This window comes from Malus sylvestris, chromosome 5 (genome assembly GCF_916048215.2).
Source record: "Malus sylvestris chromosome 5, drMalSylv7.2, whole genome shotgun sequence".
Classification (NCBI taxonomy): Eukaryota; Viridiplantae; Streptophyta; class Magnoliopsida; order Rosales; family Rosaceae; genus Malus; species Malus sylvestris.
In genome coordinates, this window is record NC_062264.1 from 1,994,034 (window position 1) to 2,016,803 (window position 22,770).

The following is a 22,770-nucleotide window of genomic DNA, read 5'->3' on the forward strand; positions in this document are numbered from 1 at the left end:
TATCTACAGATCTCGCTTACCCGGAGGTGAATCGACCGAGGAGAGAACGTGATCGGAGCGTTCGATCTGAATGCGTTGGAGAGGGAAGCACAGTGGCGGGTTTTGGGGAAGGAGAAAATGGGAAGAAATCTGAGTTCATCTTCCAATCTCTTCATGTACCCATCGAGCTTTGAAGACCTCTGAGAGCCATCTTTAATCCAGGTTTGTGCGGTTTTGGTTTTCGGAAGCAGGAGCCAACGGCGACGCTATTGCAGAGATCAGGGAGTTGGTGTTGTGGCTGCTAGGGTCTGAGAAAGGGGAAATGAAGTCCAAATGGGTGTGTTTCTGTCTCTCTCCCATCCCTCTCAATCTCTCAATCTCTCAATCACCGACACCAACCCTTGATTTGAGGAGAAAAATTCAACCCTAACCCCCTTTCATGGCAGCCTTTACTCCTCCCTGTCCCTTTGCCTCCCTGCCATCCCACGCCTATTTCCCTCTCCGTCTCTGCAGCCCATGCCTTTCGAAAATGGCAGATATGTAAATAATGTAAAATCAAGGGCCCATCTCACAACAAACTGGCAAAATTGTAAATATATTGAAAGCTGTTCAGAGACAATATTACCCTCCTAATTTTATATAATTACCCTTCAACTCAGCCACAGATATGATAGCAGTGGCGTAAATAAAGCAAAATCAAAGGGCAAACTTTTGACTGTAGCTAAGCTACAGTCAAATCCTTCCTCAATTTTAGAATAGACTAGAAAATATGCCCGCGCTTTGCTGCGGGACCAGGAATGCACCAGCCTTAACTGCATAATAAGACACACTTAACCTGAATAAATTAAACATAATCCTGAAAGAACAGAGGAATAGAGGAGTGACACATTTTCTTGATTTTTCTTGTAATACTCAAAGCTTCCTGTCCAAAACCAAATAATTTGTACCATTTTACATGCTTGTGCAACATATGCCTTACACTGGAAAAACATCAAAAATCGAATACAAATTTGTAAATCATTGATGGATTTTGTTTTACATTTTTATAATCAAATCAAGTGGCAGTGTAGCACTTAAAATTACAAACTTGAAGCAACCAGAGAGCATAAATTAAGATGTAGAGATATCCTCAAACTTGCATCATATTGTATGGAAGCTAACCGTTGAGGTTTGTGAAGCAAACTGCGGCATAAGTTGCAGTCAATTGAACAAAAACATAGTAGTTTAAGATGAAATGGATTCATAGTTTTCATGTATGACACAAACTTATATTATTCCATAAGTCAACTTAATATCATTCTACAAAGTGAACTTATAATGCGTACTTGTCGACAGATAGGGCAATGCCACAATGAAGGCATATGGCGAAACTTAGTAACCTATAACATTCATTGCACTTTGTAGCCGATATGATTTTGCCTATTTGATGGCATCTGCTAACACAAAAAAGACCACGGAAGTGATGCCAAGTCTACTTTGATTCTTATATCATGCGATAAATAGAATAGATAGATGATGTTTTCCATATCAATAGTATACCAAGAAATGTAAAGGACACAACACAGTAGCTTACTAATACAAAAGATTAAATGAACTATAAATGGACCAGTGGTTAATCGAACAAATTCAATACAACTGAATCACATTCTAATTTTACGCTACGCACTATATTGCCAAGAAAAGTGCCCATATTACTATGAACGTAAGAAAAATGAGTTAGCACTATCCACAAATCATTTTGCTAAATGAAACGCCTAGAATCTATTCATTTCAAGTAAGTAAAAATTTAGAACAGGGAGATGGAGATATCGGACGTTGAAAAGTGATTAAATTGCCTTCTTAACAATCGATTTAACCTATATACACCTACAGGTATCAAATTCGATCTTAGATAAAAATAAAGCTGCTGATGAGATAACTGATTCCTGGTGTGAGTTATCACTTCTACTTTTTATGGCAACGATTACTTGAAGTTCTCATGCATACTCAATTGATGAATAATATCGACAACACGTCCACCATTTCAGAAGGGTTATTACTAAAGGTCTTGATAAGCATTCTGAGAAGAAACCATTCTAGTATATGTGTGTAGTATATGTATTTGTGGGTGTTTATCTGAGTCCATCATTCGTTTGTGCTATGAGTATTTAGGCGTGTAAGTTCGTGTGTGTATTTGCCAAAAAAATATGATTTTTACTTCCAGTCGATCAATAAAAATTTATTAAAATATAACACTACTTGGTTTTGAGACTCCTAGAATTGGCAAATAAAAAAATAAAAAAAGACTCCTAGTATTCTCCCAATGTTAAGATTTAATATTCATTTTTGCTTGGCTTAATGATAATTTCTATCAATTGATCATTGGTCTAACGAATCTCCACATTCGTTGCAACCCCCAAGGTAAACTACCCCTCCTGGCGGATACCAACACCCTAATAAACATGGTTATAAATATTTGTCTCATCTATGATATATTTGGTACTGTTATAGATAGAGAGATTAATAAAAGACCTCTCTCAATGTTACTGTGTCATAGTAATAATTTATATTACTTCTTTTATTATAACCAAACCTATACCAGTTTGTAATATTCAACCAACTTTAAACCTTTTGGATTAGAACACGGGCAAATGAAAAAATAAGTTAATGCAAATTCTTTAGCACCTCAACTTGCAAAACATTTGCAAAATTTTTGAGATCTATCACAAACAAAACAATGTCGAAACCAAAGCTGCTAACTCCCAACACAATCAAAACTACATATAGGAAAAAGGAAATGAAGCTTAAAAAACTTAAATTAGGGAAAAGAGTTGGAGAAGCAACAACTGACATTATTTACCAAGGCTTTTCAAGGTTGGCAATATAATGGATATGCTTCCCAGGAGCTTCAACTAAAGCTTGATAAATTGTTGAAATGGGTTGGAGCAGAAGTAATTTGAGTGCCTTCTTTCTGACTACCAAAAAATATATATATATTTTAAGATTAGATATTACAAACTGATGTACATATAGTAATAGAATCAGTGTTAATTTCTCCATTTTATAGCAATACCTCATAACAAATCATCGTCGACAAACGAAATGAGTTTTAGTTTTTGAATTAAAAAAGCCAAAACACATTTTCAGAGAGTCCATTAGCCAGAGAAAATCAGAATAGCCAATAGCAGACAAATTCAGAAAAAAAGATAGAAACAAATAGCATCATTCAAATTTTGTATATTGTTAGTTTCTCAAGCAGCCTTTACATATTCAATCTCCAAAACCCACAATTTAAACTAAAACCCACAAATTTAAACGAAAAACTCTATCAAATCATGAAAAATTTAATAAAATTCAAGTATATTAATCACAAATTCGATCATACAAATCTTCACATCCAATAAGTCTAGAAGGTACCTAGCTTCGTTGCAAAATCGTATCTATACATGCCAAAGCTCAAATTTCCTTGCAGCTGCCTTGATTCGATAAGTCCTGATTCAAGCAGACTTGAAAAAAGGTTTTCAAAAATAGGAACAATATTGATAACAAATAAGTTGGAAAACGTTTGCAAACAAAAGTTATTCCAAGAAGCTCAAGCATTTCTATAAAACTACTTTTACTAAATAGTTCGTAATGATTTAAAATGCTTGACCAAGAAACTAAAAGAGACATTGCACAAAGAAATTATACATATTTGAAAAGATCTGAACGAATTGAAAATTTTTAATGGAAAAAACTGATAACAGGACTTCAGGCATTAATATTTCTTAAACCTAAAATGTTAAGTACCAAAACCAACAATTAATGATACCAAGAGTCTTGCAATCATGAAATATATAAAATTACAACAATGAATCAAACGACTCACAGATACAAAAATTACTTACAAAATAATTTTGAAAGTAAGTGAAGAAAAGGCTATTACTAACCTTTCATTCTAAGTTTGGGAGTGGAGGATCCAGGCAGCACAGAGGTACTTTTGTTCAAGCCCAAATCACAGATCCAACATGCAAGCATTTTGTTCAACATTCACCAATTTGTACATGACAACAAACAGAGCACATCCATGAGCATATTAGACAAATTCAAGATCCAGGGATCAGTGAATGAGATCACACAGAGATCACAAACTTCATTCACGGATGCAAAGAACTCAAAAATTCATCTAATCCAAGTCAATATTAGTACAGAGCCAGGGCTCATACCTTTTCCTTTTGAATCCGTAGCCCTCGGCTTCTCCGCCGCTATTTTTTTTTTTTCTGTTGGATCTCATATTGGTCTCACTGTTGTTATATCCGCTTCTGTTCATCCTTGTCAATCGAGATATGCACCACTGAAAACCCACAAAGACATTAGACATGGAACCGTCTGCATAACTTCTGAAAATGAGAATGACAGGACAGAGGGGGATTTTTTTTTCAGCGTTTTACCTTTGTGGGTGTCGGAGACTTGTGATTTGATTCCTGCATAGCTGGGTTTGGTTTCGGCTTTAGGTAGTGTGAGAGGAGATGTGGAAAACAGGGAGGGCTCCAGAACGAAGATGAAATGAAAGGACGCTGGGTTAGAAAATAAAGGAAGATTGATTTGTAGAGCTTCTGTATGGCAAATTGACTTGTTTTAGTTTGATCATCTATAACATCTAACTAATATCTTATTTATACTGAAATTCTAGCGATCAAAAAAAGAAGTTCGTATTTGAATAACCAATAATATTTACACAATATATTCCTCTCTTTGGTTCGGCGCTTTGCAGAGAATCCAACATTTTTTTTTCTCTTGGTACACCCATTTTTTGAATCATTTATGTGTCTATGCATTAAGCAATATCTTGGTATAATTGAGAAAGAAAAAAAGATAAAACTGAAAATCAGAAAATTAGAAAGAAAAAAAATACATGCAAAGATTTAACCGTAAGAAACCCCAACATTCCCAGCATTCGAATGATTATAAAAATCAAATTTGATAACATTGTACCTTTTTTTTTTTTTTTTTTTTACGTAAAAGGGAATTCATTTCATAACAAACCAAAACATAGCAGGTGAAGAAGGCTTCTAAAAGGATACGGAGAATCGTCACTTAGCAACTGCTTCCCAATCATCTTTTGGAAAAGAAACAGTTGTCATTGAAATCATCAGAAATTATCAAACCCTTTCATAGCATCAAATTGTACAGAAATATAAATATTAAAAACCAGAACTCAAACTTAAAAGCCAAAGTTAAAATTAGTAAATAAATTTAAAAAAAAACCCACATGGTACACGTTCTGGGATTAATCTAAAGAAAATACAATTTCCAATATCCAAAAATATAAATATCTAAACCAGAACCCAAACTTATTGTGATTGTGTGTGCACATATGGGTTAAATTAGATTGAGAGAGAGAGTACGATAAAAAATAAACAATCATTAGAATAAAAACTCAGCATATTATAAAAGTTACTAACCCAGAAAGTCGTTAGATCCAGGGTCCAACTCCTTGTCCTGTAATTCCAGCATATAAACAACAAAATATAAAATCAGAAACCCCCTGTTGACTGAATGAAAATAGAAGAGCAACATCCTTGTCCTGTTAAAGGATGTGTTAAACGGATATCTTTCCAGGACATGATCACATGCAAAATATAAATACAAAATATAGTGTGTTAAATAGAAGAGCAACATCCATAGTCTTCTTCCTGTCATTATGTTTACTAACTCATACCGTGTACAAAAACTAATCGCTTAAGATATGACTTGAAAAAAATTCACACGCCTATTTAAACACATAAAGCATCAAACTTTACTCAATCTGAAATTTATATCGTATACGCTTGTTATTACTGATTAACCATTGAAAGAAAATCTTTGAGTTAAGCAGATACCATTGTCTTCTTCCACTTCTTTAAAACAACCAAAAACCCATGTCAATATGGATTTGGGAAAAAAGAAATTTCAAAATCTAATCATCAAAATTTTTTACTTCCTATGTTCTTGGGGATCATCACAATTTTTCTTGTCCTGAATTTGTTTTCTAATTTGATTTTTAATTTAGTTGTGAACCGAATAATCTAATCGTGTCTCATGATTATGTGAATATTAATAAATTTAGTCGTCTTAGCTCTGCAAATTCCACCTCCAAATCCTTTCTGACCCTTTTTCCCAAAAGCTCTCTCACCAATTTGAAAACATTCACATAATCATGAGACATCACTCCAACTCATTTCATAAACCCAAAAGAAAATCTAAAATGAAACTATGATTTCCACCACAAAGAAGTTGGAATTCTTGTCACCACCCTGTCTTCACTGCCCAGAAATTGGAAGAATCCAATCTTGGACCCATATTGTCACACTAAATAGCAAAAAAAATTCTAAAGTTTTAAGAAATTGGGAACCAAAATTTCATATTTAGCCAAAACAAAGAAAAATATCTAAAACCTAGATTTGAAAACATAGAAATAAACATATATGCCACTGGCCATTTCAGTGGCTTCTGGTTCTATGAAGTTATTTATTTGACTGATGGAGGGTATACGAAACCAAGCGTAAAATAAATGCAACATGTTCAGAAAATAACCCAGATGAAAACCCAAAAAATCAGAAGAAAGAATACCAAAAAAATACCAATTTGTGATCAGCCAATTGTTTAACTCAAGCATCTGATTCCTCTGTGTTTAAGGTGAGTGCTTTTGTATATCAAAATTAAATTTCAATCCAAACTCAAATTCCAAAACAATCAGAGCATACAAACTTAATAACCCAAAAAGTTAATGAAACCAAACCTATTTCAATTCCAATATAATCCAGAACACCAAATTCGCTTACCTTCGGTCAAGCGGGTTTTGGAAAACGTTGCGGAGACTGGTGGTGCAGGAAGATTCACACATTTGTTGTGGTGCCCTTCGTGCATATATAATCCATGTTTCCCTCTTTTTTCATCTGGTCTATCAGATAAATGTGAGTACTAAATGAGTGCATTTAAACCAAAAAGTGTTGACAGAGGCATAATTGGAGAAAGAAAAGGTCTTTATATCAATAAAAATCAAAAGATGCTTCATAATTGGACATAGAAATAAGTCTCTCCGAACCCTCAGTTGAGAACTTTGTTATCTGACTATTATATCATCTATAAGCTTAATCTGCTATGTGAATCATTTCCGGTGTCTTCTAAGTTTCAAAAAACTCTGTGATGAGGAATACTTATGGAGTGTATGACTGTGGCTGTCTTTATTTCAATGTCTATAAAGATATCATGTTTTTACCTAGATTTCACATGTAAATTATTTGCTGTGAAGGGTATAACAAATAAATATGAATTTTTTTTATGGTGATGCACTCGTAATGTTTGTGCACCTTCGTGAGTTCAGAGTGCATCACCACCCTCCCCCATATGACCCACTGCCAAACCCACCCAAACACCATCTTGGTAACCTAGCCCTGATGCTACATACCCAATCCCCCCTCTGCTAACCCCCTCGCCCCTCTCCAGATTTCGCGGTCCTGTTGAGCCACCCCTGACAGAGGCATTCTCAGCAAGTAAAAAAACAGAGGCATTCCCAAACAGAAGATACAATATACAATAAAAGGAAAATAACAACTGGGGAGAAAAAATAAAAAAATTGTAAACCTCAGTACCAACATAGAATGCATACAAATTGATGAGTAGATTTTATATTATATATTTTACCCTAATCTTAGTATATTTTGGTTAATATTTTGGGAAGAATTTTGATACTTTGAATTGTATTTTCAATATAGGACTTTCGACTTCCTCTAGAGAAAAACAGGACCAAATGGACGAATTTTGGAGTAATTCCAATTGGAGGACGTTCGTGAGTCACTTAGCTTGATCGTATCAAAATTTGGGATTTTTTCACCAAGCGGTGGTTTTCTGGCGATGAAATAAAGAAGCAGTGCGCAGTGCTGGAAAGTGACGTTTTTGGGCTTAAATTGCGTTTTTGGAGCCCAAGATGACATCGGATGGGTTCGTGGCCTTCTGGAAAAGTGTTCAGAATAGTCCAAACATTAAATCCAGCTATATTGGGCCAGTTTTGGAGCAGCTTATGGGCCAAAACGTGGCTGTTCAGTTTTTAGACGAATTTTATTATTTAATTTAGGGTTTTGTTTGCTAGGGTTTGTGTGGGGGCTTAGCAGATATATTGCTTGGCCGTCTACAGTTTTAGGGTACGCTTTATTTTATGCAATACTGGAGACAGAGAGGAGTGCTAGGGTTTTGAAGATTTTCTACTTGAAGGTGTTTTCAATCTTTTTCTTAAGGATATTTTCTATGATTTCAATTATGAATATGCGGAACTAATTTCTTTTGCTAGGGCGAAGCCTTGAGCCTTAGCATGAATATGTGATTTTTATTAAATTTCTTATGATTGATTGCATGCGTACTTTGAATTGTTAATCACCGGGATAAAAACTATCTAATTGTCTTAATGCCTGATCACCATTAGGATCTTTAGAAAAGTAATTTGATGCAATTTTGGTCGGAAGGTTCCCTGAAATTGACGCTGGCTTCTTGTGATTAATAATTGTAATTTCTCTTAGGATGAATATCACGTCTTAAGGATTGCATGGTTTTTCAAAGGATTTTCATAAAGCATAATGAGTCTTTCATGTTTAGATTTGATCCGAACGTCCGGACGGGTTGCATGTTAGATATACGTTCTATGTTGGAGGTTCCAAGTAGAATATGAATTAGGAAAATCTAACCTTCAAAGTGGCATGTGTAGATCATAAGTAATTGGTAAAAATTCATAGGATTGCTAGGTGATGGTAGAACCCTAGTGCTTTCTTAATTTGATTTTATCAAAACTGTTTTTTTCTCTCTAGCTCTAATATTACAGATTGTTTATTTTAATTCATTAATTTCGTTTTTATTTTTAATTAGGTTTTAAAATCAATCACTTCAATTTCTACTTTACAATCATTAATTGGAATCTGATTTGTTTCGAATTATTTAATAATCCCTGTGGAGAATGACCTTGCGAGATCCGTTTATACTACAATAACCTTGTGATTCTTGCAAGTAAAATAGGAGGTTTTTATCGCATTCACAAAAGCAGTAAAAATCCTATCACAAATCAAGCATAATCATTTACAACTTAGAACAAAAGAGACTAACTTATGCAACACAGCCAAAAACACACCAAAAAAAGGAAACAACATTCTCCAAATACAAAATCCTCAAAGGAAGATACCATTCTCTGTCCGTGAAGCATCAATAATCTGAAAACCCAGTTCGATTTTTCATTGCTCGGATGGAGAAAATTGAGGAATGAAAGAACAAATTAGGGTTAGCACTAAAGTTGAGAGATGGAGAGTTGGGAGAAAGGAAGAGTCTGAAAGAGAGTGAAAGAGAAAGGATTAGAGAGAGGTTGAGTGTGACAGAGATGAGGGGAAAACACGGGATGGGATTACCAATCCCTGAAATCACTCTCCCTACCCCAAATCCCTGAAATCACTCATCTGAACGTGCAACAGAGCATGGTCCCATCGACCCCATTCCGGTTCCGAAACAAAGTTAATGAAAGTTCCCCTCTAACCAATGATCGTTCAATCACCGACACCAACAATTGATTTGAGGAGAGAAAATCAACCCTAACCCCTTTTTGGCAGCCTCACTCCTCCCTCTCCCTTCCCCTCCCTGCCATCCCACGCCTCTCTCCCCGAAATCCGTCGACAAATCCTCCCATATATCTCAATCTCAGCCTAATCCGTGAGTTTTGGCTGAAGCACAGCCATACCAAATTTAGATCAAACCCTAATTTCCAGAATAATGATAAAAATCGACAAAAAATATATACAATTGGCACGTTACCATTGATTCAAGTTCTGGTAAGGAGTGCGGCGGCGAGGTAAGGCGAGGTGTGCGGCGGCGAGGTAAGGCGAGGTGTGCGACGACGAGGGGAAGGCGAGGTGTGCGACGGTGAGGCGCCGAATCGACTTTGTCGTTGAAGAGCTCTGGAGCAACATGGGTTTGTCGTCGAAGAGATCTCTAGAACAAAAGTCGGGTTTGCTTTCTACGATGCTCGACAAGTGCACGATGAAGGGTGGTAATTTCGTAAATAAATCGAAATTTTCAATCTGAAACTGAAGAGGCGGTGGCAATCTTGTAAATAAACTGAAATCAGGTACAATGAACAGTAAAGAACAGTGCCAATTCCAATGCTTTCTTTAGACTAAAGTAATAATATGCGTTGTTGCACATTGATAGGAACGTTCTTCTTTTTGCGCGGTAGATTTTGTGTTACTTCTGTAGCTTAAGAAACATACTAATTTGTATTGCTATACAGCAGAAGCAACATAAGTGAATGATTCCTATAATCTTTTCAAGTTCTTTGAAAAGAAATCTGGTGCCAAACAAAAGAAGATGCAATGGGAGCCTCCAGTGCACCAAGGCGGCTTTCTGGGATGCAGAAGCAAGTACTAAGTCTATACAGAGGTTTTCTGAGGGCAGCCCGCACAAAATTTGCGCAAGACTGGCAGCAGATTGAGTCACTTGTATCAAATGAGTTCCGCCCCAATACGAAGGAAGAAGACCACAAAAACTTCCTCTACATTGAGTACTTGCTGTGACGTGGTAAGAAACTGCTTGATCAGCTCAGGAGCCCCAATATTGTTGGATTATCAGCCTCGAATGTCTCTCAAACAAAGCATCCTACACACTGAAGTAAGAATTCATCTATTCTTATTTATTTGTCGTACAAAATGTATGTTGATCCATTTTATAAACAGAGTAATTGAAAGAAATATTTGGCCAAATTTTCTCGAGGTTTTCAAATTTTCGGAATAAATTTTTGCCAATCAATTGAAATATTATAAACATACGGTGATCTGTGATAATATGATTTTGCAATGAATTGTGTCGTTTATTACAATGGAAGGTGAGAGTGGGTATGAGAGCTTGAAGAGAGTGGCTTTGATAGTGTGAAGAAAAGAATATAAGTTTTTTTTAATAATGAATCTTATGTGGGGCCTAAATACTCATTTTGGATAAGTACATAAGTAATTTAATATTAAATTTTTATGTGTATGCGGAGTGCCTAATTTATTACCAATTATTGGTCTAGTATAACATATCATACAACTTTGTTGGTAAATGTCATATTCTGGTATAACTAATTGGATAGTAAACAAACTAGGGTTGTTGATACAAAGAATATTGAAAGTCTTCTAATCACTAGTAAGCATAAGTAATTGAAGCATAGAAATTTAGTAATCAAAACCGTTCAATTCCTTCAAATTCATTAAGATCATCCCTACAATTACTAATTTGAATCAAAGTTCATTTTGTCATCCGAATTATGGATAGTTAATCATGAATATGTTACTTGCTACCTACACCGTTGATTTATTTGATGAACTTGGATGACTAAATGAACTCCGATTCAAATTAGTTTTTGTAGGTTTGAACTTCAAATGAAACTTAAGAAATTGAATGGTTTTGATTACTAAATTTCTATGGTGAAGATACGTTATTTGCAAGTAGAGGAATGAGCTCATTACTAAAGGGGGATTGCAAGCACAATCCTTATATAATATGGAAGAGTGGACTTTGACTTGTATATCATCACAGCGCAGATAGTAGACTTTGACATATATATCATGACAGCACAAATAGTGCATTCCCACATTGACTTATTCTTCCAAGATAGCCTTACAATTACTTAACCAACATTGACTAATGGAACAATTTCTAATCACGTTCTACTGCACTGGATTCCCGCACAACCAGTTGGAATCCTCACTTTTGAATATTTTGGCTCATCGTTCAAACTTCTCTATTTTGTTATTTGATTTCCACTCAAATCAGTCACCAGGAATATGCTTTTCCAACTTTCTGTAAATACTGATTCATTTAATTTTCATATATGAATTTGTAAGTGATTATGCAGTTTGAATCAAAGGCAAATATGGCTTTACCCACAGCAGACCTCTTGATTGGAAAAATTGTGACCATTTTTGAGAACGAGGCATCATCCGTAGCCAGTGTTCGTGATGAAATTGATGACATTAAACAGGAGCTTGTGAGCATGAGGGCCTTCCTACATGATGCTGACCGAAAGAAGGCGCAGGCCGAAGGAGAGGCGACGTGGGTTGCAAGCGTCAGAGACTTGGCCTATGATGTTGAAGACATCATTGATGAGTTCATGTATCACATGTATGAGCAAGGAAGTCGTGAGGGTCGATTTACAAGGTGGTTCCACCAAACCATCTACATTCCGAAGAATGTGGTTTAGACGCAAAATAAGCAGCAAGTTAAAGAACATCTCAAGACTGATTAAAGCCATTCCGGAGAGGAATTAGAGATTTGGTGTTGGTGGATTACAAGGGACTAGTAGTAGCACTTGTGATGATGCTTGCAGATGGGTGCAGAATCGAGCAGAGTCTTCACTTTTTATTATGGAAGATGAGCTCTTAGGGATTGACAGCAAGAAGCAAGAACTGATGGATTGGTTGGTGAATGGAGATCAAGAGCACATGGTTGTCTCTGTAGTCGGGATGGGCGGATCAGGGAAGACAACTCTAGTTGCTAAGGCCTTCAACGATGAAAGAGTGAAGAGACATTTCAATTGTTGTGCGTGGATTACTGTTTCGAAAACATATGTGATTGAAGACTTGTTTAGAAGCTTGATCAAGGAATTCCACCAAGGAAGGATGGAAGAGGTACCTGCAGACATCAATTCCATGACCTATAGAGAATTGCTACAAGTTCTAATCAACTACTTGGAGTCTAAAAGATTTGTAGTTGTGTTGGATGATGTGTGGGATAAAAAACTTTGGGAAGAAATAAAGACATCTCTTCAAAATAGACGGCTTGGAAGTCGAATTATTCTTACTACTCGAAACGAAGACGTTGCATCCTATTCTTATGGAGTACAAAGTCATATTCACCGCATTAAACCCCTAAAAGGCTTGGGAGCTATTCAGCAGCAAAGCATTCTCACCTTTCCAGAATAAATGTTGTCCATCACAGCTTGAGTCATTGGCTTGGGATCTTGTAGAGAAGTGTGAAGGCCTACCGCTTGCGCTCGTGGCTTTAGGTGATCTGATGTCTTCCAAGAATTCATCGGAATGGATCAAAGTTTACAACAGCTTAAACTGGCATCTAACTAACCATCCATTACTAGAGCCAGTGAAGAGCATTTTGTTGCTTAGTTTTGATGATTTACCATACCGGTTGAAACATTGTTTTCTATACTGTTCCCTTTTCCCAGAAGATTATTTGATCCGAAGAAAAAGGCTCATTAGGTTGTGGATAGCAGAAGGGTTGTTGAACATGTCAAAGGGATCACACTAGAAGAAGTTGCAGAGGGCTATCTTATGGAGCTCATTTTCCGTGGCATGCTGCATGTCGTTTGGAGGAATGAAACTGGAAGGCCAAAGGCATGTAAGATGCATGACCTTATGCGGGAGCTTGCTCTTTCTATATCAGAAAGAGAAAAATTTTGTGTTGTATATGATGGAATAGAAGTAATGGAGGAAGTTCGAGCACGCCGCTTGTCAACTCAAACCACTGAAGGAAAAATTAAATTTTGCACTGGTATGTCACAACTTCGTTCTTTTCTTGTGTTTGTTACTGACACGGCCTCATTGTCATTCTCAAATACATTGCCTTCTGGATTCAAATTGTTGAGGGTTCTAGATTTGGAATATGTCCCAATTGATATACTGCCAAAAGAAGTTGTGTACTTGTTCAACCTAAGATATTTGAATTTAAGGGCAACTCCAATTAAAAAGCTCCCAGAATCCATAGGAAAGCTCCACAACCTTCAAACTTTGGATATCCGGAACACAAAGATAGAGGCACTTCCAAGTGGAATTTCAAAGTTGAAAAACTTGTGCCATCTAATCATGTACCGTTACACTAGAGAGCATAAGGGCTTCAGATACGTCAATGGGACAAGAGCACCAGCAAACATATGTACGTTCAAGAAATTGCAAGTCTTAACATGTGTTGAATTAGAAGGAAACATTGTTAGACTCGTGGGAAATATGACTCAACTTACCAGGATTGGGATTACCAATGTAAAAGAAAGAGACGAGAAGGACCTGTGTGCCTCAATTCAAAAGATGAAGCTCCTTCACTACTTGTTTTTAATGGCAAGTGATAAAGAAGAAGCTCTTCAAGTAAATGCCCTACGGTCACCTCCTCCCTACCTTCGAATGGTTATTTTGGTCGGCAGACTAAAAAAGGTACCACAGTGGTTTTTCTCACTTCAGAGCGTCACATATATGTATCTACATTGGTCTAGACCTGAGGAAGATTTACTACCTTACATTGAAGAATTGCCCAATCTCGGAAAGCTTACACTTATGAATGCATATGTTGGCAAAGAGTTGTGTTTCAGAAGCGGCTTTGAAAAGCTTACTCATTTGCAATTGTTTATCTTCCCCTTGTTGAATATGATAACAATAGCAAAAGGGGTGATGCCAAATCTCCAATCCTTGTCCCTTGATGACTGCACAGAATTAAACACATTGCCAGAAGGTCTTCAATACCTTACTAAACTAGAAACATTGAGACTGGAGCTTGTACCAGAGCAACTTGTAGATTCTATATGAAAAGGAGGGGTGGATCATGGAAAGGTACAACACATCCCTGAGATCATTATTCCAGACGTTTCATGAAAGCTACTCATAGTTCTTTGTCGAGGAGGTACATAAGGTTTTTTTTCTTCTCTCCATTTTTATTTCTTTTCCCCTTTTGTTTCTCAAGTTCCATATTATTGTTCTCATTCACAAGTTTGGAAGGGCCATGTGGTTTTGTCCATGAACTAAGTTTGAAGTCCTTAGTAGTTAGTTCCAATCGAGAAATATTTGTACTGAAACTTTATTTGATTGGCATTTTGGTTTTTTCATGTCTTTTACCTTGCAGAGTCTATCTGGGAAGGAAACGCTTTTACCCAGTTGCACCAGGACGAACACTTTCTTGTGTGAGGCTTCGTAATCTTAATTGTTTTCCACCGCTATCACAAGTTTTATATGAAGGCATTGTTATCACTTATCATTAGTGAGTTCTGTGTGGACCATGGAATTTTATTTAATTTCCCAAGTACTATTTTCATTTGGTTGTGTATCAAATTGCTTCAGCCACTGCTGTCCTTGTACAATGCTGTTCATCTTCTGCTGGTATGGAAGACTCTTCAACCTTAATTGCAGAATATTTGTAATTTTATTGCAAAAAAATATATGTACGTACTTGGACATTTTTAGTATAAGGGGGAACTATTGTCTCATCAGTCATCACTATGGATAGTTTTGTTAGATTTCACCTAAGTTTTTTGCCCACATAAACTCTTTCGAATCCCAAAACATTTCAATCTGTATTTGTTCAAGTCGACGAACTTCAGATTACATAAATTTATATTTTGTTTTAAACTGCCTCGAGAGACTACTAAACACTACTTTAGACGACAACATTCATTTGTTAAGAAAATGGATGCAGACCATGAATATGAATTTGCTTCATAATTTTGTAAAACCACCCTTTCTAATTAACTTGACTCTGTTCTAGTAATTATAACAGATGAAAGATGCAACATGATCGCTAATCGGTACCTCTTTCTTGCCCGATAGCGTAAGAAAGCAAGACATACTTAGTATAAGGTGGCTTCAATTACAAAAAAATATATATCTCAGGATCTCATGAAATTGGGTTGGTTATCATTGTCCACTTTGTAGTGAGTTTTGTTCTGGCCACCATTGTGTGATTCACCAGTGTCAGGAATCAAACCCAGAACGTGCCATGTGGAATACGCGTCTATAATGCGTCCCAACCACTCGGCCACCCCGTGGTGTTTTGAGGATGGTCGTTGACATGGGGCTCACTACTTAAGCGATTTCTCGTTTGATTGAGGGCGATATCATGTTGCCTTATTTCTTTTACCTGGTTATACTGAACATAGCTAACAACAACAATAACAAAGCCTTTTCCCACTAAGTGGGGTCGGCTATATGAATCCGCGAACTCCATTGCACTCAGTTATGTGTCATGTCCTCCGTTAGATCCAAGTACTCTAAGTCTTTTCTTAGAGTCTCTTCCAAAGTCTTCCTAGGTCTTCCTCTACCCCTTAAGTCATAGACCTCTGTCCCGTAGTCGCATCTTCTAACCGAAGCATCAATAGGCCTTCATTGCACATGTCTAAACCACAGTAACTGGTTTTCTCTCATCTTTCCTTCAATTTCGGCCACTCATACTTTACCTCGGATATCCTCATTCATAATCTTATGCTTTCTCGTGTGCCCACACATCTAACAAAGCATCATCAGCTCCGCTACACCCATTTTATGTACGTGTTGATGCTTCACCGCCCAACATTCCATGCCATGCAGCATCGCAGACCTTATTGCCGTCCTATAAAATTTTCCCTTGAGCTTCAGTGGCATACGACGATCACACAACACGCCGAATGCACTCTTCCACTTCATCTTAAGCTTGTATTCTATGGTTGAGGTCTCCATCTAATTCTCCGTTCCTTTGCAAGATAGATCCTAGGTAGCGAAAGCGGTCAATCTTTGGTACTTCCTGGTCTCCAATCCTCACCCCTAACTCATTTGAGCCTCCATTTGCACTGAACTTGCATTCCATATATTCTATCTTTGATCGACTTAGGCAAAGACCTTTAGATTCCAACACTTCGCTCCAAAAGTTAAGCTTCACATTTACCCCTTCCTGAGTTTCATCTATACACCAAGGAATATGATCTTGAATATGTCCTGTTAACTCATCCATTACCAATGCAAAAAGGTAAGGACTTTAAGATGAGTCTTGATGTAACCCTACAGTTATGGGGAAGCTTTCGGTTTGTCCTTCATGAGTTTTTACGGCAATCTTTGCTCCATCATACATATCCTTTATAACTTGGATATATGCTACTCGTACTCCTTTCTTCGCTACAATCCTTCAAAGAATGTCTCTTGGGACCTTATCATATGCTTTTTCCAAATCTATTAAGACCATGTGTAAATCCTCTTTCATATCTCTATATATTTCCATCAATCTTCGTAAGAGATAGATTGCCTCCATGGTTGAGCGCCCTGGCATGAACCCGAATTGGTTGTCCGAGACTCGTGTCTCTTGCCTCAATCTATGCTCAATAACTCTCTCATAGAGATTCATTGTATGACTCATTAACTTAATACCCATATAGTTCTTACAATTTTGTACGTTACCCTTATTCTTGTAGATAGGCACCAAAGTGCTATTTCGCATTCATTTGGCATCTTCTTCATTTTCAAAATCCTATTGAAAATGTCTGTGAACCATGCTATACCCGTCTCTCTAAGACTTTCCACACTTCGATCGGTATATCATCTAGGCCCATTGCTTTTCTATGCTTCATCTTTTTTAAAGCTACAACCACTTCTTTCTTCCTAATTCATTAGTAAAAGGAGTAGTTTCTATACTCTTCTGAGTTACTCAACTCCCCCAAAGAAGTACTCATTTCATGTCATTCATTGAAAAGATTATGAAAATAACCTCTCCATCTGTCTTTGACCGTGTTCTTTGTAGCAAGAACCTTTCCATTCTTGTTCTTGATGCACCTCACTTGGTTTAGGTCCCTTGTCTTCTTTCCCCTTGCTCTAGTTAGTTTATAGATATCCAATTCTCTTTCTTTGGTATCTAGTCGCTTATACATATCGTCACAAGCCGCTAGTTTAGCTTCTTTCACAGCTTTCTTCGCCTCCTGCTTCGCTATTCCATACCTTTCATCGCTTTCATCGGTCCTATCCTTGTATAAGACTTTACAACATTCCTTCTTAGCCTTAACCTTTGTTTGTACCACCTCATTCCACCACCAAGATTCCTTTTGGTGTGGAGCAAAGCCCTTGGACTCTCCTAATACCTCTTTTGCTACTTTTCTGATACAACTAGCTATGGAATCCCACATTTGGCTAGCTTCCCCCTCTCTATCCCACACACATTGGGTGATTACTTTCTCTTTGAAAATGACCTGTTTTTTCTCCTTTTAGATTCCACCATCTAGTCCTTGGGCACTTCAAGGTCTTGTTCTTTTTTTCTCTCTCTTTTGATATATACATCCATCACCAATAAGCAATGTTGATTAGCCAAGCTCTCTCCCAGTATAACTTTGAAATCCTTACAAGTTATACGATCCCCCCTTCCTCATTAGAAGAAAATCTATTTGTATTTTTTATGACCCACTCTTGTAGGTGATCACATGTTCTTCTCTCTTCTTAAAGAAGGTGTTGGCTAAGAAGAGATCATATGCCATTGCAAAATCCAAGATGGCTTCCCCATCCTCATTTCTCTCCCCAAAACCATGGCCACCATGAAAACCTCCATAGTTGCCTATCTCCTTGCCCACGTGTCCATTTAAATCTCCTCATATAAATACCATCTCCATCTGAGCAATTCCTTGCACCAAGTCTCCAAGATCTTCCCAAAATTTCTCCTTCAAACTCGTATCCAACCCTACTTGAGGTGAATACGCACTAATCACATTGATGAGTTCTTGTCCTATCACAATCTTGATTGCCATAATTCTATCTCCTAGCCTCTTGACATCTACAACATCTTGTGTCAAGGTCTTGTCCACAATGATGCCAACACCGTTTCTCATTCTATTTGTGCTCGAATACCAAAGTTTAAAACCTGAGTTTTCTAGATCCTTTACCTTAAGAGCAACCCACTTAGTTTGTTGTAGGCACATAATACTTATCCTTCTCCTCACCATAACTTCCACTACTTCCATAGATTTTCCCGTTAAGGTTCCAATATTCCACGTTCCTAAACACATTCTACTCTCTTGAACTCTACCCTCATGTCCTAGCTTCTTCACCCTCCCCCGTCTAATAAGATCAAAGTACTTCTTTTGTGTGTCCTGTGTAAAGTTGATAGGAGCATATGCTTCCAAATAACTTTGAGTGGAGTTGTTCAAAAAGAAGTTTCTATGGCCCCCTTGCTCATTTAACACTACATTCGGGCGCCGATGGACATACAGTGATCCTTGCTCACTTATCACTGTGCTTGGGCCGCACAGCGCACCACTTACGAGTGGCGCCCTAGCTTTAACGCGATTTCGTTTTGGATTCATTTTCACAAGGATTCAACATAACCTAGGAGTGCCAGCTGTCGACTACTTGACGCCCTCCCCCATATCCTTGATCCGGGCTTGGGGCCAGCAATGTAAGATAAACTTACACTGGCGGAGTTACTGAACATATCTAACCAGCTACAAAAATGATCTAAATGTTAATTCTCTTTTGTTTTCTGTTTTACTGGTCAATATTGTATATGTTATTTCTCAGTTTTACATGAGATATGAATATTACAAGCCAGTAAAGAACCATCTGTTTTCCAAATTCAGTAAATGAAAATTATAAACAAGTTAATAATGTTTAACTCATAAAGATGTATTTACTGGAGAAAATCATGGCAGCACCATGCACGGTAAGTTTAAGTGAGTACTAATAAGTCCTTTTAAGAGGACAGTAATTTGAGATTACTCAAGTGTTACACGAAAGAAGTAGAAAGATCAAAATTATTTGAAGTGATACATATATTGGGCATTAAGGAATGCCAAATTTGAAATAAAAGAAGCTCTATATATAGATCTTACTGTCCCAAAACTTCTGATTGCTAATGCATCCTATCCAATAATAAATCTACTCTGTGATCTTTACTTTACAATGGACTGTATCAGCGCAGACTAATTACGTCAAAAACAAATCTACAAGGATATATAATTTTGTTCATAGTTAAGCAGCTCATCGAACCAGCATGTAACTAATTTCAAAGCTCTGCATGCTTCCCTCCGATTAGTGCATTGCCGTGGATTGCATATTTGTCGAAGATTAGAGATAGAATCAAAACTAAAGTAGTTCAAATATTACTGTAGTGACCAGTGGCTAGACCGTTCCATCTGATGAAGGGACGTTTCTACGAGCTTCCAAAGCATTGGAAGAAGATTTCTTTGCCGTGGATTGCATATTTGTCGAAGATTAGAGATAGAATCAAAACTAAAGTAGTTCATATATTACTGTAGTAGCCAGTGGCTAGACCTTTCCATCAGATGAAGGGACGTTTCTATGAGCTTCCAAAGCATTGGAAGAAGAGTTCTTTGCCGAGTTCGTGCCTTTGGAGGGAGACGACGAAGGAGTTGGTAGCTTCTTCGGCAGCATCTGATTCCAATTAGGCAACCTTGATGCTTCCGAGAGAACAATGAAGGAAACAACAAGAGTGAAGAGCAAGCACTTGTGCCTCCAAGAAGTTGACATTTTGTTGAGAAGTTCGAACAGTAACATGAAAACTGACAGGCCTGCTGCTTTAACTTGCAAAGATGGCAGCTGCAGCTTTAGAAGTACTGGTGGCAGCAGACATGTTGAGTAATGTATGGAGACCGCCAACTTGTGTTGCTTGAGGAAAGTGTGGCAATGGCAGACAATGGAGTATTTGATTATTCTAAAATCTGCGTGAAGCAGCTCATGTTGTTGCTCTCTTTGTGCAGAATCTGTTCGAGTGAAAAAAGTAGGGTTTAGGGCTGTTTTTTATAATATCATTGGACCCTCCTTTGTTGGGTATAAAATTTAATTTTTCCATGCCTGGTAACAAATTCTTGTTTTCAGGGTTGTTCATAGTGGTATAATTAGTAATGCCACTTGTACAAGTTGTGACCTAACTATAAAACAATTTCACCAAACTTTGTAGATTTCCATTAATTTTGTTGTTGTTGTGAAATATGTATTGACAGTTAATGTATCATCAAACCAATTAAATTCAATGAGGTATGCATCATTCATGAAAAATAAAAAAATAAAAAAACATATGGTTGAGAAAACCCAACCTGAAATTATAGCACTATTACTATTATTGTTAGGATTGAATTTCAATCATGCAAACATGAGGGGAGAGTTTCCTTTTCCATTGTTTGAGATTACTCACAGCAAAACAAACAAGCCTAGCTATTTAAAAGTTGACGAGAAGATTTCTAAAGGAGCTCAAAGGAAGCATCTTGACGCTTTTTGTATGCTATTTTGCCAACAAAAGAAATAGTTTTACAACAAAAAGGTAATGGCTATCAGTGGTGTCAGTGAGATTTTAGTATATTTTTATGATAAGAGTTGTGATTAGAGCACCACAATTTCCTAGTTAGAGGTGCATCCCTTAGTCGAAAAGTGAATTCATTTCGACAAGCAACAGAAAACTTAAAAGTTGATCAAACTTGAGTCAAAAGCTATAAGTTGTGGCTGATTAGGAATACAATTTAGTAGTGTTCTTCATTATTTGTAAGTGAAAGTTTTTAATTCGATTATATGAATGACGGGTTCGATATCACATTATTATCAAGAAGAAAAATAAGTCCTGATTTTGTTACAAAGCATTACAAACTTCCATCTCGATATTATTAGATTATACTTTTATTAAATTATGAATTATACTAGATTAGCTCATCGGTTCATGTTACAACGATGCAATCGAGAATATAACATAACCAGACCCTTTATGCAAAAGGATTCCCAATTTTTTTTCAAAAAATAGGGATTAGGTGTGGAGCCCACTCCACATTGAATTTCAACGATCCGAACAGTCTATTTTTTAAGTCTCGATTCATAGATCATCCTTACAAAAATTTAATTCAATCCGAAACTATTTTCCTATTTAATGATCAGAATAAAATTTCATTGTTTCTTATACAACAAAGTATTCGTTAATTTCTTTGAACTTAATTAGATGTCTAAAACATTTCCGATTTGGCTAATATTTTACAAGGATGATCTATGAGATGCAACTTGAAAAATAAACAATTCGGATTGTTAAAGTTTGATGTGGTGTGGACCCCACAACTAATGTCCATTTTTATAAAAATATGAGGATCCCTTCACTTAAAGGTTTCTCCTAACATAACAATTCAATATTTGCAATGAATAGATATTTCAAAACATACACTTGTAAATGGCAGCCGTCAACAATTATCCACAGTGCTAGTCTGTCATTCTGCAGTCTATGATTAGGATCGAATAACATTGTCCTAGTGATATTCTAACAAACTTTCTGAGCATTCGATATAGCTAGGTCCGGCACAGAGAAGAGAAGGTATTGCCGATATAAAAGAAATTTTCAGCGCATGTGTGTCTGAGAATTATAAGATCGTAAAAGGTGGAAGAATGTCGGGTGAAAGATTATCTTTAAATTTATGCAGGCTCATTTGGGACAAGAGGAGTTGGAAGGAGATGGAGACTGCACTCTATCTCAAAGTGGTAGGGTCAGTGTTAGACAAGAGTCAATGGTACAACGTAATTAGTGATTATCCTAGACTATTCTCTTTGTAATTTACCACGTATAGGACTCTTGTTGATCATGTACTATAAAACTGGTATACGTTCATGAATGAAAGCAAGCAAATTCCAACTATTTCTCTACCTGTTAAACTCTCTCTCTCACTCTCTCCCACGTTTGTACTTTTTTACAGTCAGTCCCACTCAAAAAAATACTGAACTATGTCTAATTGAGTGCAGAAGAGAAACAGCTGGTCTCGTCATTTTGGCTACCCCATGTTTACTTTTGTAAGAATTAAACTGAAATGCTGGAAGTGATGATTTCTAATTCATTGAAACTAAAACATATACAAAGTTGGCACTTGGCAGCCATATTGGCTTGCAGCCCAAGTATTGGAGATGGATTTGCATGGTATGGCCCAGGGTTGGGCAAACGGGTTCTGAACCTGCGGGTTGGGGCGGGTAGTTACAATTCGGGACGGGTACAGGGCGGGTACATATATTGTAAATTCAAAACGGGGCAGGGTAGGGTGGGTACAAATTTCAAAGGAAACGAGCCCCTGACCCGAACCGTTCATTA

At 36.9% G+C, this 22,770-nt stretch overlaps 1 protein-coding gene and 1 pseudogene across 30 annotated transcripts; one reads left to right on the forward strand and one right to left on the reverse strand.

The window, feature by feature from the left end:
• Positions 1-100: 100 nt before the first annotated feature.
• On the reverse strand, positions 101-10,079 carry LOC126621525 (uncharacterized). Of its 30 annotated transcripts, none has more exons than XR_007623010.1 (11): positions 9,766-10,079; positions 9,146-9,674; positions 6,762-6,880; positions 5,403-5,439; positions 4,389-4,485; positions 4,164-4,291; positions 3,888-3,934; positions 3,376-3,464; positions 2,810-2,933; positions 1,305-1,412; positions 853-1,161 (listed from the first exon to the last, which is right to left on the reverse strand). XR_007623010.1 is itself a non-coding variant. In XM_050290048.1 (10 exons), the coding sequence occupies exons 3-9, from the start codon at positions 6,821-6,823 to the stop codon at positions 2,815-2,817; spliced, it is 633 nt and encodes a 210-aa protein (XP_050146005.1). In that variant the 5' UTR covers positions 6,824-6,880; positions 9,146-9,674; positions 9,766-10,079; the 3' UTR covers positions 101-486; positions 2,810-2,814. The 30 variants fall into 30 exon arrangements, 8 of the variants coding, with proteins under 8 accessions (XP_050146005.1, XP_050146003.1, XP_050146007.1 ...); XR_007623001.1 differs by having other exon boundaries at positions 3,376-3,450; positions 4,389-4,550; XR_007623003.1 differs by having other exon boundaries at positions 2,810-2,929; positions 3,376-3,450; positions 4,389-4,553.
• A 2,104-nt stretch (positions 10,080-12,183) lies between these two features.
• Positions 12,184-15,050, forward strand: LOC126621506 (disease resistance protein RPM1-like; annotated as a pseudogene).
• The last annotated feature ends 7,720 nt before the right edge of the window (positions 15,051-22,770 follow it).

What these genes read in the sequence shown, in the direction of transcription:
- LOC126621525 (XM_050290048.1), bottom strand. Translation starts at nt 6,823, where the DNA reads ATGTGTGAATCTTCCTGCACCACCAGTCTCCGCAACGTTTTCCAAAAC. An exon ending in CAAAACCCGCTTGACCGAAG is followed by an intron (nt 5,440 to 6,761) that starts GTAAGCGAATTT and finishes CTGGAATTACAG; the next exon opens with GACAAGGAGTTGGACCCTGG. An exon ending in TCCCAAACTTAGAATGAAAG is followed by an intron (nt 3,451 to 3,887) that starts GTTAGTAATAGC and finishes TGCTTGAATCAG; the next exon opens with GACTTATCGAATCAAGGCAG.